Source organism: Episyrphus balteatus, chromosome 1, assembly GCF_945859705.1.
Source record: "Episyrphus balteatus chromosome 1, idEpiBalt1.1, whole genome shotgun sequence".
NCBI classification, from domain to species: Eukaryota; Metazoa; Arthropoda; class Insecta; order Diptera; family Syrphidae; genus Episyrphus; species Episyrphus balteatus.
Genome location: NC_079134.1, coordinates 47,448,955 through 47,467,647, shown reverse-complemented (window position 1 = coordinate 47,467,647; position 18,693 = coordinate 47,448,955). Strand labels below are relative to the sequence as shown.

The window sequence follows — 18,693 nt, the reverse complement described above, 5'->3', positions numbered from 1 at the left end:
CTGAAATCTTAGGACCCTCTTTTATATAGAATATATTTGCCTTAATGATGTCTTTGTGAATTTAAAACAATCTTTGATCAGTTTAGGTTAAGAAATCATTTAAGAAAAAATTAAAACGTTGAAACCCGATGGGAATCTTATGGAATGAAAACAGACCACAGTTTATTTTTATTAATAATGTAACTCATTTTTTTTTTGACGTTACTGTATTGTTGATGTTTGAAACCTAAAGAACTTGCGGATCTGTAAATAAGAAAATCAATATGGATTTTTTGCAGGAATTGGACAAAAACACATAAAATAACTTTAAATTGAAGAGTTTGTGACCCGGGATATAAGTTCTAATTGTTATTTGTTGAGATTTTTTGTAGAAGGTCTATTTAAAAACCGTTTATTAAATTTTTTTCGAACCATTATATCTTACTCATGGTGCATTAAAATATTACAATTTTTTGTGTTACCTTACAGAAACTTCGCTAGTTTTTCGGATGCACGTGGCCTATTTAAAGTTCGAATGCTCGCCGTGGAGATCAAAAAATCGTTGTTCAATTTCCATTTGCTTCTATCGTTTGCGTTATGGTTATCACTATCCTAGGTTTGTAGTTGATTCATGGCTCAAATTCGTATCAACTCCTATTTATTTGACCTAGAGAAATTTCGAACCTGCACCATATAACAGGACTGTAGTGATAAGAAGCTTGTATAGAAACACCTTAGTTGCTCAAAAAAGTAGGCTTTTCTGGTCAATTGCCTTCCAAACAAAAGTAGCAGCGGATGGCAAGATTATTCTTCATTTAATTTAAGAAGTATGTAGTCCTGTTGTCTGTGCTTATAGCGGATCCTAGTAAGACGAAGTCTAACTACCTCGAAGTTAACCTGCATTGTGCATATGTTTGCCGGCATTTATCATCAAACCAGGGATTTTGTTGTGGTGGCTTAGTGAAACTCAGAACTATAGAGGCGGCATTTCCGATTGCTTTTTGGCATATTCTTGCCAGTGGCGTACGTTGAGTCGCCGCGCCGGAACCCCGGGGCAAGACTACATTTTGGGGCCGCTTAGATACAAAAAGAAAAGTACGTATACGCCATACATTTTTTTTGTATGGCTTATTTATTTTTAGGTTTATTTTATTGTCATAATATGTTCCTAATGCACTTTGCTATACTTAATTAAAATTTCTATCATAAAAGTAGTAAATACTTGTACTAGGGGCCCCCAAAATTAAAATATTTAGAGACTCCTAAAATAAAAATATTTTTAGCTTAGAATTGATAGTTCTTGGGGCCTCTGTTCTGAAGTAATAAATACATAGGTATTTGATTTTCCATCATCAGACATATTTTTTTTTATTTTGGGACCCCTGAAAAATTATTTTTGGGGCCTCAAAATTAAGTGCTTAGAGGCCCCTAAAATCTAATATAATTTTTTTGGAGCCAAGAATCAATAGGTATTGGGGCTTCTGTTCTGAAGTTATATTCGGAATGCTACCAATAACGTAATGTTTTTTTTATTTTGGGCCCTGATGTATTTATGTTGGGGCCCCTGAATTGATATTTAATTTTCCATTTGATTGTTTTGAACCACTGAAGTAATAGCTTTTGAGGATGCTCAAATAATATTTGTCATGGACATCAGAAAATTTGATAAATATTTTTGGGCTTCTTAGTAATAGATTCTGGGGCCCCCAAATTAATATTTAATAGATTTTGGGGCCCCTAAAGTAATATTTAGTAATCCATCAACAAATGTAATTTAATTTAAAAAACAATTTTTTTTTAATTTAATTTTTTTTTTGACGCCCCGAAGTAAAGGTTTTTGGGGCCCCTGGCCTGAAGTTGTTTTTTTCTTTTTTGGGACCCCTAATGTATATGTCATTCTTTTTCGGTTGTAGTCGTGTCCGACTTTGAACTTCTTCACAATATTTTCTTGTGGTGGTGATGGTCTGGATATCATATGATCTCAAAACTAGAAAGATCGAACTTTAAAATCTTCTTTTCTTGCATGCCCTAACTAAACCACTGGTCCTAGAAAAATGGTTTATACCTTTTTGAAAACGTTGTTTAATGTAGACAAGAACCTCATTAAAAAATTTTGATTGAAGTCTATATCTAAAAAAATGGCTCCATAAGTCAACACATACCTATTTCAAATGATAAAAAACTTAAACCCTCTTGGGGCGCCATCTAGTGTCAAAATAAAAATCTGAAAAAATTAGAGTTTTTTTTTATTATTTAGAAACAGTTTTTCTACTTAGGAACTTGATTCAAAAATAACGAACGCCCTAATATACATATTTATTTAAGTTAGCTTAAACCATTTAACTTTAAGCCTTGAGTTTGAAATGAACAAGGGACTTAACTACACATATTTACTCCTATTTAATTATGTTCATCGATAAATTAAAAGAATATAATGAAACATAAACAATCGATTATTTGTTGCTCCAAGTGTTATTTTTAGATTTTATCTTTTGTGTATCTAAGGAAAGTTTTTTTTTTTTTTTTAATTTTAACACCGGTTTTTCATTCATAACAAAAAACTGTGTGAAAACAAACAAAAAGTAAGATTGATGAAGAGAGATCCATCAGGTGTTTGGTTTTTTTCAAAAAATAACTATAAAATTGTTTACAAAATAGAAAAATCATCAATTCTATGTCTTCGTTGTTGTCCTTCAATGAGTAATTTTCTTCTCAAATATACTTGTCTAATTATCACTTACTTCCAAAAAGCTTCCACACTTTACAAAAATAAAAGAAAAAAAAAAATATTCATCTTCAACAAAGAATCAATCAGAATCTTTTCACGACATTTTCATTTTCAATTTCAATATTCCCGTATCGGATATAATTTTTTTTTTGTTCTTTTTTCTTCTTTTACTCATGCACATCATGTGGGAGATTTTGTGGTTTTTCTTTTTATGTTGGATCTACAAAAATACAAAAATCTAAACAAAAACAAACCAACAAACTTCTGACTGTTCATATTTGTATTCAGGGTTCTTGAGATATTAGAGGATGCTGAGTTACATGAGCTGCAGAGGCGCAGAAAGGCGGTGTGATGCAGGCGGTACTGTAAATTTGAAGAAGAGACCAACACAGGCGTTGAGCGATGCATATCAATCAGCATCGAATTTGTACACACTAGTACACAAATCGGCGTTTAGCGGCACAGATGATAAATCTTTACGCCTTTGCTTTCGTTTTGTAGCTCATGGAGCTCATTTTTCAGATACACAATTTATCACAAGATTGATTATAGTATTTCATTATAGATAAATCAGCGTTTGTAAAGAAAACCAAAGACAGAAACTGTTTTGAATTTTGATGGTCAACCAAATATGATGCCCTAAAGAATCTATTTTTGAAATAATTTTTCTTTGCACTGCCATGTTACAAGTGCGAAGATCGATTGATCGCACTTGAACTCCAGATCGTGAGAGCGAAGTATTACCTATATCAGAATTTTGTTAAATTTAATATTCAGTAGGAAGAGGTTTACTTTTGATTGGCGAACGTGCATTTTTAAGTTGAAACAGAAGTATTTCGTTGAAAAAAAGAGGTTTTCTGTAAAGCCGGTTTACGGACGATGATTTTACGTGATAAGAAAACAGATAATCACAATCATAATTTACAAGAAAAAGGTAAACAAATTACCTTTTTTCTTTTCTCATTATATTAATTTTTTTATTTAAAAGCTTACAAAAAAAATTATACCATGATATAACAACCTATAATAAATTTTATACCACCTGAAAGCTTATTGCTTCAGCTCAAAGTATATACATATATCGATCATGACTTTTAGGCATCTACAAAAAGAGCTATAGATTTTTTTGAACTTGATCAATTTTCATCAAAAAAAGCAAAAAAAAAACATATAATTTTATGTTCTCACGCTATTGAATAAATTTTTTTTAGACAACCTATAAAAAATTTTATATCATCTAAAAGCTTATAATTTCACCTTTCATATGACGTTTCAATCTTTATTTTGCGATGCCTACAAAAAAAGTTAGAATTTTTTAAAGCCAACCATGTCGAAATTCCAAACTGAGATTACGGTACATTGGTGGCTGTTCATGATCACAGTTACGTGTGATATACCAAATGAAAGGTAACATCATCAGGATGCTCAATAAAGTTAGATCAAAATATAGAACCTGTTGAATAATAAAACTTAATTTTACCGTTATCTAAAAATTGAGACTACAACATTGATTGAAATTTTGCACAAATATAGTCCTGTCTATTATCTATGTACAATATAAATTTCATTTATTTATCTGTTGAAGAAAAAAAGATAAAAATAAAAAACCGTTAAAAAAGGTAAAAAAAACTTGGGACAAAAAAACTTGTTTTTCCCGTTATTCGGTCAAAAACCATTTTGAAGTACCTATTTTTTACACATGTATGCGCACAGTCATAGACTACATGTTCTATAAGCTTGAGATTTTTGGAATGCTACAAAAAATTAAAAAATACCCCAAAATAAGTAGGTGTTCTTCAAAAATTCATATTTCGAAAAGCAGAGATTTAAAAAAAATCTGTATCAGACCATTAACTTTTTTTTTATTATCTTTTGAATGACGTTTTTCAAATCGTCAAAAAAAATTTCCCTACCTATAATCACTACTCTGTCAAAGGTCTACCTCATGTTTTAGTTTTAGAAAACCATTAATAGCTTGGTTTTGAAATTTTTTAAAATTTTTTCAATACAATTGTCAGTCTTGCAATAAATTTATCTATTGATAAAATAAAAATTCAACTCTTTACATTGTCGCGTTTAGAATACTGGAATAATCGTACTGGAATAATCCTTTGGTGCTTGGTCATTTCCAAGCTTCTGTTCTTTGGATGAAAGCATCAGCCTCATTACCTAGTAACTGTCAAATACGTCTTCATTGTAGTAATTGTGGGCAGGATTTTCTTAGTGATTGTTGTTGGTCCTACTCATGCGCAGTGGCGTATCCAGAAAAAAATTTGGAGGGGGCTGGAAAATTTTTCAAAAATTTTTTAGAGGGGTACGAAAAATGTGTCTCTCTAATTTATTCATCTTTGATCGAGAGTGAAGCGCAGTGCTGCGGTACTGAAAGTAGTATAGTAGCATTTAACTGCTCTTGACGTAGACAGCTTCGTACTACTGTCTCCTATTTTTAAAGTTCTTGTGTCCCAAACATTTTACACAAACAGCAAGAAGTTGAGTCAAATTTAAAAAAACACTTTATTTTGTTTGAACTTTGTCATGTGCTGTGTTTACAGATTTATTCCTTTCACGGTGTAGTTTTTGAGCTATACTCATCACCATTTTCGATATGTTCCGCAATTCGACCGCAAGTCATTTGAAATCACTTTTCAATTTCACGTGAAATAAAATATCATATTCTTCATTTCGATCGATTTCGAAAAATTGCTTCGAACTGTCAAAACTGAAGGATCATCCATTTTAATTTTGTTTCTGAAGTTAAATTATTACTACTGGATGCAATTTTATCGACAATTTTAATGGAAAAAAAGAAGAATTCAAAAGAAAAAAAATAAGAAGACACACATAAGTTTTGATAATATTTTGTCCAAAAATTACAGTACGTATTATACTAAAGAAGAGACCTGATGTATTCCGAATTGGACTTAAATTCGAAAAAAAAAACTACCCCAACCCCCAACTTCAGCTAAGGCTCTTACTCAAACAAACACAAATAGCAGTTTCAGAGTTTGGAGGGGGCTCGAGCATCTGAGCTGCCTCTAAATCTATAAGATTTACGAACAAGTTTCAGTCAAGCATATTCATTACTATGAAATTAGGTAAAAAATAACATGATCTTGAACGCTTGGGGGGGGCTTGAGCCCCCTGAGCCCCCTTTTCAATACGCCACTGCTCATGCGTTCTTGATTCAATATTCATTCAGAAATTGATGAACTTGTGGGTTGCCAATGAAGCTTCTTTTGAATAAAAATTGACAGGGTTAAACTCTTAAACCAGGATGACCATGAACTGAAAAAAGGTTCGTCGTTGATTGTACTAAGAATAGATAATGTTACTTGGATAAACCTCAAATACAGTCTCGAAGAATGATAATAAGAATTCATTTATGCTTCAAAGTTATTTCCTTGTTGAACAAATCATATTCCTATTTTGATGAAAAACTATGATTTACTACTTTAATACCAAAACTTCAAATTTACACAATTCATATGAAGTACTAATCCGTCACCCGCCAACGCAAAATTTATCGATTTCCACCGTAAAAACCCCTTTCAATTTAATATCTTGCATAGTAAGTTTAAAAATTCAAAAACCTTGACCTTCAAACATTATACACCTATACCCAGATCATTCAAAATGTTCTTTCTATAATGACAAAATAACAACATAATCATTTTGGTTTGGATTATATTTTCTTTCAGAAGGGATATACCGGCTAACTTAACTCCTTTGTTGAACCCAGACTTACATAGGCTATTCTACCAAAGCCAAATAGGTACATGTTCCTAACAGTCGCGGTAATTGAAATAACTATCGTATTAAAACAAAAAAAAAAAAAGACCAAAGAAAATGTGATAGTCTTTAAACAAAGGAAACAAAATAATATGTAGGTCTTCTTTTGTCCGGTAACAACCTGACTTTGAGCTCATCTTATGAGGATATATAAATGTTGTCTATTTACTACACACAGTTAGAAAGAGAGATAAGTGCATGTGCATAATATGCATAGGAATCAAATTTCATTGCAAAATCGTTTTCACCTCAAATTAGCGTCAGAAATGGTACAAAACATACATTTAACATGGAATTACACACTGACTAACAACAAGCTTATATGGTTAATCCGCAATGCAAAAATTGATTTCAATTCAATTCGCTGTATTTACCAATGTTTACTTACCCTCTAGCATAGGCTATTGATTTCTCTCTGTTTTTTTTTTTTCTCTTCTGTACAGCCAGTTCTTTACCTACCACTTGGCCAATACCTACCTCTCCATTTGTCCACACCGACATCGCATAAATGCACAACCCTTTCTCGGCCACTTGGTATTGTTTTCGCTTTGCCCCCACCTCCCCTACAATATACGAATAACGATAGCAGCGACGACGAACGATAGACTGTCGGACGGAACAATACGGTTCAATCCGTCTATACAATATAACGAAGGCGAAGTAGAATGAAACTATTGAATGCAACTTCACCCCGCTTCGCTTCGTTGTCGTTCACCCAAAGAATAGAGAGAACTAAACTACCCCCGGCAAATTGCAACAAAATCAACAAAGTTATATTCACACATAAAATGCAAAATTAATTATCACACAAACTCTAATAAAAGTCAAGATGGCTAGCCGCAGGAGTTCCATTGCACTGCTGCACAATGCACGCGGCTTCCGGGGGCTAGCAAGCAAAGCAACCAGCCAACAGAGCGATGGGAAGCTTTGCTATAGCGCCCATAGTATTTCCTCTTCCTTTACTTCTCAGAGCTGCGTCCATTGTCCGTTATAGAGAAGTGGATTTCAAATTTCGTCGATAAATTTGAATCGAAAATGACCAACTTAGATTTGATCTAATCACTTCGTCAGCTTTCTTCGGTCTTACCCAAGCCAGGAGATACTTAATACTTTTTTGCGTTGATTACTGTTTTTGCTTATTGCGCTTTCCTCATTTTGCTACAGAGCCAATAAATACACAATCTATACGAAGAACGAAAATTTACTGGGACGGTGAGTGCAGCAGCGTACAATAAATGCGGTTGGTGCATGTTTATTAGTGGCATTGTGGTATGATGATAGGTTTCCGACATTTAGTTAAGAGGACCTAGCCATGAGCCACGAGCCACCAGACATTAGCACAGGGAACTTGGCGCTCTTGGTGGTCTTTTATTTTTATATCTTTCAGATATATGTATTTATGAATGCGATTAGTAAAACGTTAAGTGCTGACGAGAATTTGTATGAAAATATTCTTTCAATAAATTAGATGTGTGGTACTTTGAAGATTTGTAAAGTAATATTTGTCAATGAATCCAATCGATTCCACTGATAATTTATTTTTTTTGCAGAAAAGAAATTTGAGTGTTTGGTGGAATTTTTTTGAGGCATTGGTAATATGAAACTTTTTTTTTATGATTTTTGATGTTTATTTGTCCATGTGGTCAAGGCAGTAGCTAGTGAGGCTATATTCATAAGGCTGTTTTTATCTTCTCAAAAAATTTCTCCTTGACATAAAGTGATAGTCAAAAAAAAGTTAAGTATAAAAGAAACTAATCCATTCAGAGCATTTAATAAATAAAATCATACAGAATAATAATTAAAATCACATAAAAACATATAAAAACAAATCCTTCGACTAAGAATTTACTTTCTCTTCTAGTTCAAAATATCTATATTTTAAAAACCAAGTGGAAACTAGAGATTCTGGTTAAGTTAAAATTTTTTTTTTTTAAATTTTAATAAAACAATTTTTTTAAAAACTTTTTTTTATGAAAATTTGTTTACATTTTACACTACAAGATAAAAAGAAATATCTGTCTGTAAATTTTGAATAAAATCAGTTATCCTCCCAACTAAAAATTTTACTTCCACAAGGGTCTAACGAAGCTGTTTCGATTTTAGAAATATTGCTTGTATACGACCATAGAGAAGCCCTTTTGGCCCACCCGAGAAGCTTGATAGGCCTTAGAAGAGTCATATGCAAGTTGATTGGAGAGACTCATAACATGTCTTTAATGCCTTATAGAAACAACCAACATTTGAAATTTGAAAATGTGTATTATTGTTGCAGGCTTTTATTTTTATTTAGAAGCTCTGAGTAGACTTGTCGAAGGATTGTGAAAGTCTAAACGAGGTATATCCCAAATAGAATAAAGAAAAAAAAATATTTTTTTTTTCATTTTTTTTTTTACCTATTACTTTTTATTTTTTCATTTTCTTCTTTGTTTTCGATCCAGGCAAGTTTTGCTTCTGAAATTAAATTTCCAAACACAATTAAATTGAGAAAAAAACTTCTTACATCCTGATTGATAGTCTGGTACCTTACCCATCGAGCTACTCAGGAATAAAAAAGAGTTTCAAATTTGGACTAGTTGAAACCAGAGCTTCCTAAGGGCTTCGATTTAACTTCCTGATGAGTTGCACTATCTTAAAGAATATGGTGACCATTTGTGTTTTTTTTTTTCAAAGTTATTATTTTTGGTTATTTTCTGGTTTTTTTTTATCTTATAAAAAATTATTTAATAAAGACTTAATAATATTATATAGGTACTGATTGTCAAACCATGTCATTATTGAGAAGATGAAAGAGAATAACTTGTTACTCAAGAACAATTTTTTCTGGAATATCTGAAAAATTCGGTTTTTTTAGACTTTAGAGGTTTCACCCGGATGCCGTCAAGCCCCATTTTTCCGAAGCAGAAAAAAAATCTTAATTTTTTTTGGGCTTTTGGCTTTTTCTTAAAAATTAGAGAATTAACTTTGTTTTGAACTTAGATAAAAAATCTAAAATGTCCATCACTATTTTATATTTAAATAAGTGGAGAAGACTAAAATCTTGTTTTCCTTTCTTCTCCACTTACTTGAATATGAACTCCGAATTGGTCAGTAAACCATTTTTAATATCACTATTTTAAACGAATTACCGATATGAAAAGATTCACTTTTTCATTTATTTCTTTATAACAACGAATAAAAAAACCAAAAATGGTCACCATAATGGCACTTATCCAAATATTTCTTATTCTCATGAGTTTGCCTGACAGTTTACAAAATTTAGCTTGTACTCACTTTCACAGGGCTTCTAGAAATAAAATTAGGGAGCCTAACTTCGCTTAGGCAAACTTATAAAATTAAATGCTTTTTACAATGTTTTGCTTGTACTTAAAGGACTTCTACAAATATAAATAAATATCCCCTAACTTCGCTAAGGCAAACATATAAAACTAAAAGCTTTTCGCGCATGCGCCGGAAATTGAATTTCTTTTTTTCTCACACAGAGATGCAAAACATACAATTATGTAAGTTGTTATATTTGAAAGTGATATTAAACATAATTTTCAATCAAAAACAATGATTCAACAATTTTTGAATTCAAATATTAGAATGGAGTAACTATAACACATTTATTTTGTGGAATTTGTTTAAAAAGGCAAAACCGTTTAACTGCGGTTTATTTGAAATTCAACGTAATTTTTTTTTTTTTAATGAATATCACGACTCATATACTATTGACATAATTTTGGTAATATAGAACTATAATAATAAATGCATTTAAGGCAATTGTATAAGTTGTAGGTACTTCTACCATACTAAAAAACCTACCTAAGTAATTTTTGAGTCTAATTATTTTCGAATTGGATAAAAAAAATACATAGCATTCATAAAGATTTTGTAAGCAGTTCTAATACAATTTCTTTTGCAAAGCCATTTAAAAGAAGTCAGTTATTGGCTTTTATTTCTTGTGCTTCTACAATGGAATTTCATGTGGCCATATTGAAATTTAAACGAAATGTTTTCATTAATGCTTGTAGAAATTTTTAAATTCCACTTGCACTAGGTTTCTAGGAAGCGGTTAACGAAAGTTAAGCCTCGGAAGTTTGAATTTTCGATTCACAAACTAAATACAAGCCCTGTAGAGATATTAGCTGCGAGAAATTAAAGGTCCTAACCTTGTGGTAGTAAAATTGTTAGTTGGGCTTTGATGAAATATACGACATTGACGAAAAAATATGTCAATTTTTGCAAAAAACGGCAACACTGTATTTCCATTTTCCGATTTTTCAGAAAAACTAACGCTGTTTAGTTTGAATTAGGTACTAAAACAATTACGTAAATCAAATTTAACTGAAATGCTTGAAAACGTTATATATCAAATATGCCGTAAAAAGGAGGAATTAAAAAAAAAAAAAAACAAAACAAAAAAGTACCGATCTAGAAAATTACGTAAAAATTGCCTGTACTAAGTTACAAGCGAGTCCATCCATCCATTTAGGCCGTAGTTTTGGTTTTGATTAAACCCTATAGTACAAGTAAAAAAAAATATATAAAGGAGGTTCACTGTGGTGTATGCGTAACATTTTTTTTTTCAATTTTCTAGGGGAGCATAAGAAGAGAATAGAGTATGGGAGTACGGTGAATCAATAAGAGTTAAAATATTCCTTAAATAGTGATTTTGGCAGTCGGACTACTCCCTCACGGAAGGGAGGGAGTTCAAGATGGAACAAATTTCATAACGGTACCCGACAAACAATTTTGGTTCTATAAAGCTTTACAGATGCAATTGTTGCTTCTGTAAAGCATTATAGAAGCAAAATTATTAGTAGGGTAGCCCATTAATTTTTGTTTTTCAACCATAAAAACACCATGATATTCTTATAGGCACTTCAGATTCTTGTTTCTAATCTCAAAAGTAACATAATTGCTGAATTTCAATTGGGTCTCATTATTATTACTTAATAACTGCCGGTTTTACTAAGAAGGGCCATCGTAGTACAGGTTCTGTCGATTTTTCTAGGGTGGGTCTGGCCCACCCACGACCCCCCTCCCCCTTCCTACGCGCATGATTACTTACTTTTTTCAATATACCCACATTTTCTCTACACCTAAAAAACACCCTTTCACATGAAAAAAATGTAAAAACTTATTTAATTCGTAATTCCCATTAAAAGGACAACGTTTTTAATAAATTTCGTAAGGGTACCTACCTTTTATACCATTGATTTTATCTGACTTATCGCGGATTTCCCTTATTTCCCAAAAAAAAACACCCTTTCACCTAAAATATTTGTAAAGAATGCTTAAATGCTTGGTTTCTGTTATAAAAACTTGGTACAAATGTTTACCAATTTTCGTTGGTTTAACATTTTTGTAACAGTTTTTGTGGTACTAATTCCGAATTTCATCATTTCTTTAAAAAAAGACACCCTTTCACTCAAGATGATTTTGTAGACTCTTTAGATTCTTAGTTCTTATAACAAACAAAACTTTTTCACCAAGTTTGAAAAATTAACAAAATTTATATCTGCTGTTATGATAATTATCTCACACATAACTCAATCCATCAAAAAATCCACCCTTTCACCAAAAATATTTTTAACAACTTTATGAATACTTTACCTATGCCTGATTTATCCAAAACCTTCATCCCAAATTTCATCAGTGTATCATGTTTTTCACACGGGTTTTGATTTTATTTTACCTGTTCAAGTCAAAAAACAAGCACCCTTAACTTTTCTGAGCAATTGTATTTATTTTATTTATATATCAATAGATTCAGCATCAAAAAATACCTTAAAAACATGTGTCATTATGATGATATTCGACAAACAATTTTTTTCACTATATTTTTTACCTTCACCCCCTCCCTATTGTCCGCGAAAAAAACACCTTTCCACCCAACTTTTTTGTACAGACTTTTTTTATCCTTCGCTCTTATCTTTTCGATGAGGTTGAGGATGTCTCCGTTTGTTCCTTTTTAGAATCATGCTTTTCTTCGTTTTTGAACGCACAAGATGTCCACTTCGTCATCTCTGGATTTGCAACTTTGTGCGTTCCAAATCGTGATTCTCAATTTTTTACCAATGTCGGGCATTACTTTGCTAGCAGAAGTTACTACTTCGTACATAGTTAATAGTTAGGTACTGCGTGTAAAAAAAATAGATTTTCGCAAGTTTTCAACATTGGCTTGCTTCTTAAATTTATTCTCCAATGTCACACAATGGGACGTTTTATAGATTTCAAAGGGTAAAAAATCAATTTCATCACCATTTCTTGACGAAAATTATAAAATTTGGCACAACTTTAAGGCTTTAGTGTGAAAATTCTAAAAACACTACCAGATTATTGTATGAATTTTGGGTAAACTGCTGTCTAAAAAATGTGCTTCTCCATCCATTTAAAACTTAAAAGCAAAGTGCAATATACTAATTATACCAAAACGATAAACAACTAATTTTTGAGCTACTTGTTGAACTTTTTGACAATTTATCTATCAAATTTTATAAAAAAGTTTACAACTTTGGTGTTACTACAACTCTCACTTTTTGATTTTTCAAATCCATATTAAATAGCCAATTTCTTTAAAAGGAAATAGTCAAGTCTTGTCTACCTATATATTTTTTAATTCTTAAAAAAATACTCAGAATACGTTAACTTCATCAAAATATTTAAAATTATTTCAACTCGCTCGCTGCGTCATCTGCTGCTTGCTGGCATATATTAATAACCTATTTATCAAAGACACAAACCTAAAGTCAAATTCACCACATCTATTTAGTACAGACATGCCCCTTATCCCATGTTATCCGACTTTTGATAAACTTTTCTTAGCAAAAACCCATACCTTTTTGCCTTACCATTTAAAAAGTTTGAGAGCCATTGATTTAAATACTCGTTACGTTATAAAATTTAAAAAATGAAAAAAATTGTGTTTGTTTTTTCCTTCTTTTAGTGAACATTTTATATCGGAACACACCGTTATGGCAGTGTTCAGCTCAAATGGACAAGTGCCGGGTCCCTGCAGGTATATGGTAGCTACACGACGTCAAAATCATCAATGTCGCAAAGAATTCGGCCTGCCGGACACAATTCGGGAAGCTAGAAGATTGGCGATAACACACTGCGAAGACCAATTCCGTTACGACCGTTGGAATTGTTCAATTGAAATACGTGGCAAACGAAATATATTCAAAAAGCTCTACAAAGAAACAGCGTTCGTCCATGCTCTAACGGCAGCTGCTATGACGCACTCCATAGCTAGGGCCTGTGCCGAGGGTCGAATGACAAAATGTAGTTGCGGTCCAAGGAAACAAAACAAAGCTAGTCAGGACTTTCAATGGGGTGGCTGCAATGACAATCTTAAGCATGGAAAAAGGGTCACCCGTAGTTTTCTAGATTTGCGTGGAGGTGATGGAGATGAGGTCTCAGAGATATTGCGTCATGATTCAGAGGTATGATAAATATTATGACATTTTAGGACCTCTTTTTTGAATAATTTTGTTTTTTCCTTTAAAGGTTGGTATAGAGGCTGTTTCGTCCTTGATGAAGGACAAATGCAAGTGCCATGGAGTCTCCGGTTCATGTTCAATGAAGACCTGTTGGAAGAAGCTATCCGATTTCAATGCAACTGCAGGCTTATTGAGGCAAAAGTATAACACAGCCGTCCGAAAGGCTCCAAATATTAGAACAATGCGAAGAGAGGCACCAAGTAGTCGAATGAAAAAGCCAAAGCGAAAAAAAGTTTGTTTAATTTTTCTTAAATTTTCTTAAATTTTTTATAATTAAAATTAAATAAAAATAATTTTAAAATAATTTTTTAGCAACAACAATCACAATATACAACTTTATACTATTTGGAAACATCACCAACATACTGTTCGGTGACCAAAGATCGCCAATGCTTGCATCCAGATAATTGTGCGAATCTGTGCTGCGGACGTGGCTATACAACGCGCGTTTTCAAACAAGTGGAGAAGTGTCGATGCCGATTTAATAACGGACGCTGCTGCCAACTTATATGTGACTATTGTCAACGCTACGAGGATAGATACTTTTGTAAATAATTCTTTTTTTATTGTATTTTCATTCCTAACGACAAGAATCTATATATTATACAGAAAATAATTTTCATAATACAAACAACACAACAAAAAAACCGTAAATTTCCCAGAATGGTTGTTTTATTTTTCAAAGAAAAGTTTAAGAAGGATTAACAACAAATAACATCATCTCTACCTTAATTTAAAGTTATGGTTTTTTTAAAGTATAGGAAACTAATCTTGGCCGAATCTGCCCAAATGATTAAAAGAAGAAAATGTTAGACTATCGATGTGTACAAACCCTGAAACCCCGTATCTACCTGAAAGACGCAAAACCCTTTTTTTGTGAAAACTATAAATAAATCTGATTCATTTCTATGTTTACAGTTGTTACAAAATACTGGCTACCACTCTAGAGAAAGAGAAAACAATATTATGGTCACTGTGGTGTATACGTAATTTTTTTTGGTAGTAAATGTAGTAAATTAGTTGAGTTTTGAACAATTTAGAACCTAATAATAAGAGTAAGACTGTTTTTACTGTACGGATTAGTATTACACTGAAAAAGAAAAAATTGATAATAACAGCTATCAAATTAACATTTTTGAGTGACAAAACTCGCCCAACAATTAAAATATCAATTTTGATATGATTATCATATCATTTTGACATTTTTTAATTTTAGGTGGATAATCAAAATTTCACTTCGACAATTAAAATACAATGTTGACTAGATTTTACGTTTCAGTTTATTATAATGATATTTCTTTCTTTTTCTTTTTTATTATTTTATTCTTTCTTTTTTCAAAACAGTACTAAAAGTGAATATTCTTTATAAAATAGTGGTGATATTATTTTTCCTATTATAGGTGATATAATTGTTTTGTTATTTTCTCCCAAACTATGTGAAATAAAATCTTATTGCCGATAAAATTTTCTCAGCATATCATATATTTTACTTCGAAAAAAACACAAAGCGCCTTTAAATTAGTACAAATTAAGAGTTTTTTATTTAATATTTTCATTAATTTGGAATGAAAAATTGATATGATAAATTGATAATAAAATATAAAAAAAAAAATCAAAAATGTAATATTTAAATATCATCTTAATAATAAAAATATTATTTTGATATTAAAATTTAAAAATTAAAAATTTGCCCTCCATGTCGGCTTTCCCCTACAATCCTACATCATCAAAATTTCTTTAAAATCTATATTTAGAGGCAGCTCTTATAATCTAGGAGTTAACTAACATAAGTTTGATTTGAACTGAAAGAGCAAGTAGGTAAGTGCGACCCAGTCGTGCATTTTATTTAATTGATGCAAAGCGAAAAAATCATCTAAAAGTGATTTTGTAGTTTCCAAGTTCAGCTTGTTAAAACGAAATTTTATAGTTTTTTAAGATATTCATTTACAAAGCGCCGTTTTTGCTTTAAAGTTAATTTATTAATTTAGAAGTGCTCTTATCATATCGATATCTTGAAAATTTGGTTCGGTTTTAACTATTTACATTTAACTCGTTTTGAGATTCATGAATCATGACCGATTATAAAATTAGTCGAAAATAAAATTATTAAATAAATGAGCTATTATGACCTGTTCTGTGAATTGGTTCAACTTAAAATTATTGTAAGTCAAAATGTGTTTCTCATCAAGTGGGGGTAAAATGATGTTAAGTGAAATACCTCGATATACTGTTCTAGATATAATACTATTCTAGACCAAAATCGGGCGCTAACGTTTAATTTTAAGCATATGAAAATAATAGCAGTTCCCAACTCAATTCTTATTTAAAGGCATACAGTTTTAGTTTTCTATTTCTATACTTAAATTATCATTGTCTGAGCTTAGAAATAATCAAATAAAATCTATTTATTTAAATGCATAAGAATTAAGTTTGGATTTTCGTAATTTCTAGTATAAACATCGATACAATTAGCCCCTACCTGTGAGTGAAGCGTAACTTTCGAAATCGAAACTTCATTATATCAGATTAATATACCTATTATCCAGCTGAATCAAAGCAAAATTAATCTATTCACCGTGGGGTATTACCCAAAAAAAAAAAAAAAATACCCTTTCACCTAAAATATTTATATAGACTGTTTGGGTTCTTGGTTTCTGTTATAAATGAAACATTTTTACCAATTTTCATTGATTCTTAATTCCTATACCAACCAAAAGTTTTTCACCAACCTTTAAAAATTAATAAAATTTAAATCAGCTATAATCATAACTTTCTCTCACATAACTCAACCCATCAAAAAACCACCCTTTCACCAAAAATATTTTTAAGAAATTTTTGAATCCTTTGTCCCTGCTTTACCTAAAAAATTCATCCCGAATTTCATCAGTGTAGCATGTTTTTCACATGGGTTTCGGTTATATTTTACCTGTTGAGGATTTTTATGTCGTTAGATTCAGCATCAAAAAATACCTTAAAAACATGTGTCATATCCTTTTGTCCACGAAAAAACACCCTTCCACCCAACTTTTTTTATAGACTTTTTTTATTCTTGGTTCTTATCCCAAAAGCAAACTTTTAGCCAAGTTTCATGAGTGTAACAATTTTTTTTATTTGTTGATTTTATGAACTATTTTACCTGTACTAATTAAATAGTCATTATTGACTATTTATAGTTAAAATTGACTATTTAATAATATAGTTGATTTGGAGAATACGTGTACGTTCACTGTTGCGTATACGTGTTTATTTTTCAATCCAATTTATCCAAAGAGGACTCTTTATGGACTTTCTTAAAAAAATTCACTTTCCTTACCACACCTCTTTGAGTTTGACATTTGTTGAATTGAGTACTATTGGTTTTTGTTTTTTTTTTTTGCTCAAATATTACAGAATAAACTTCGGTTACGATGGTTTCCAGAAGTTTCTTGAAATTCGAGATTTTGTTATTTCGATTTTTTTTTATTTCAGAACTGTTTTATTTTTCTTAAACTGATATTTTATAAAGAGATATTAAACCTTCAATCACAGAGAAAAATAGACCACATAAAATAGAACAAAAACAATAAGATTTCTCTATGGTTTTCATCCAAGAAGGAAACCTTATTAAAAAAACAATCGGGTTTTCCTAATTGTTTTGAAATCTGCAAAAAAATAAAAAAAACGATGACCAGGCTGGGAATCGAACTGGAGACTTCAAATCATTAGTCGCCCACCTTACCACCTGAACCAACCTGCCATGAAAATATTGATCGCGATTTTTGTTCTAGTGCTAAGTTGCAAAAAAAAATCAACTTTTCAGTGAAATTTTAATAAGATTTTCTCTATAAAAATAATAAGAAATCTCCTTAAAAAAACCTTATTAATCGTTGATTTTAATAAGATTTCCTTATGAAATGTATGGACGGTAAAACAATATGGCAATCTGTTAGTTTTTAGCGGGTCATATTTTTCTCTGTGATCCATTAAATACAAACTGAATCCAGATTTCGACTTAATATTCTTTCAACGAATACCTACTTGTTTATTTCAATTAATTGAAAAAAAAAACTTCCCAGAAAAAAATCCACAGGTATTTCCATCTGCACCCTGGCACAATTGGCTTGGTAAAGATCATTAATTATTGTGCATCTCAATGGTTTGTATGGTTAGAAAAAACTATCAACCAATAGCTTAAAAAACTTGTATGCCAGGAACTAACAAAAGACATTGTGTGGTAAAAAATAAAATGCACGACTGGGTCGCACGAACTTGCTCTTAGAGTTAAAGTTGCTTAAATTTTTAAGACTTTTTATATAGAAATTTGGAAAAAAAATAATAAAATTGCCCTCCAAAACAAGTATTCAGTTTTGATTGATATGTTAATTTTTTAGAAAAAAAATTTTCAAAATCGTTAGAGCAGTTTTTTAGAAAAATAATTTTTTGGAAAAAATGTTTTAAAATAAAATTGGTATGCCATTTCGTAGAAATCACTAATCAACATCTAAAAACAAAATTTCAAAAGATTCAATGTCCAGTTTTCGAAAATTTGATTTTTCAAAAAAAAATCAATTTTTTTTTTTTAATCCAAAAATTATTTTTTTGGAAATTTGTTTGTTGGTTTATATTTAAATTGTATAAATGCTTCCTAACAAAGAGTTTCGTTGAAATCGAATAAGCAATTCCGGAGTTATTCGGATTTGAAAAAAAAAACGGTTCTATGGCAGGTACCGT

General features: G+C 31.1%; 1 protein-coding gene across 2 annotated transcripts in view; it reads left to right on the top strand.

Annotated features, from left to right (window-relative positions):
- LOC129907088 (protein Wnt-4) overlaps positions 1-14,638 on the top strand; it is a 63,440-nt gene extending 48,802 nt beyond the window's left edge. For both annotated transcript variants that reach the window (XM_055983143.1, XM_055983144.1), the window contains 3 exons: positions 13,428-13,926; positions 13,991-14,215; positions 14,296-14,638. In XM_055983143.1, the coding sequence (XP_055839118.1) occupies positions 13,428-13,926; positions 13,991-14,215; positions 14,296-14,538 (967 nt within the window). In that variant the 3' untranslated portion in view covers positions 14,539-14,638. The remainder of the gene's footprint in view (positions 1-13,427; positions 13,927-13,990; positions 14,216-14,295) is intronic.
- Positions 14,639-18,693: the final 4,055 nt, after the last annotated feature.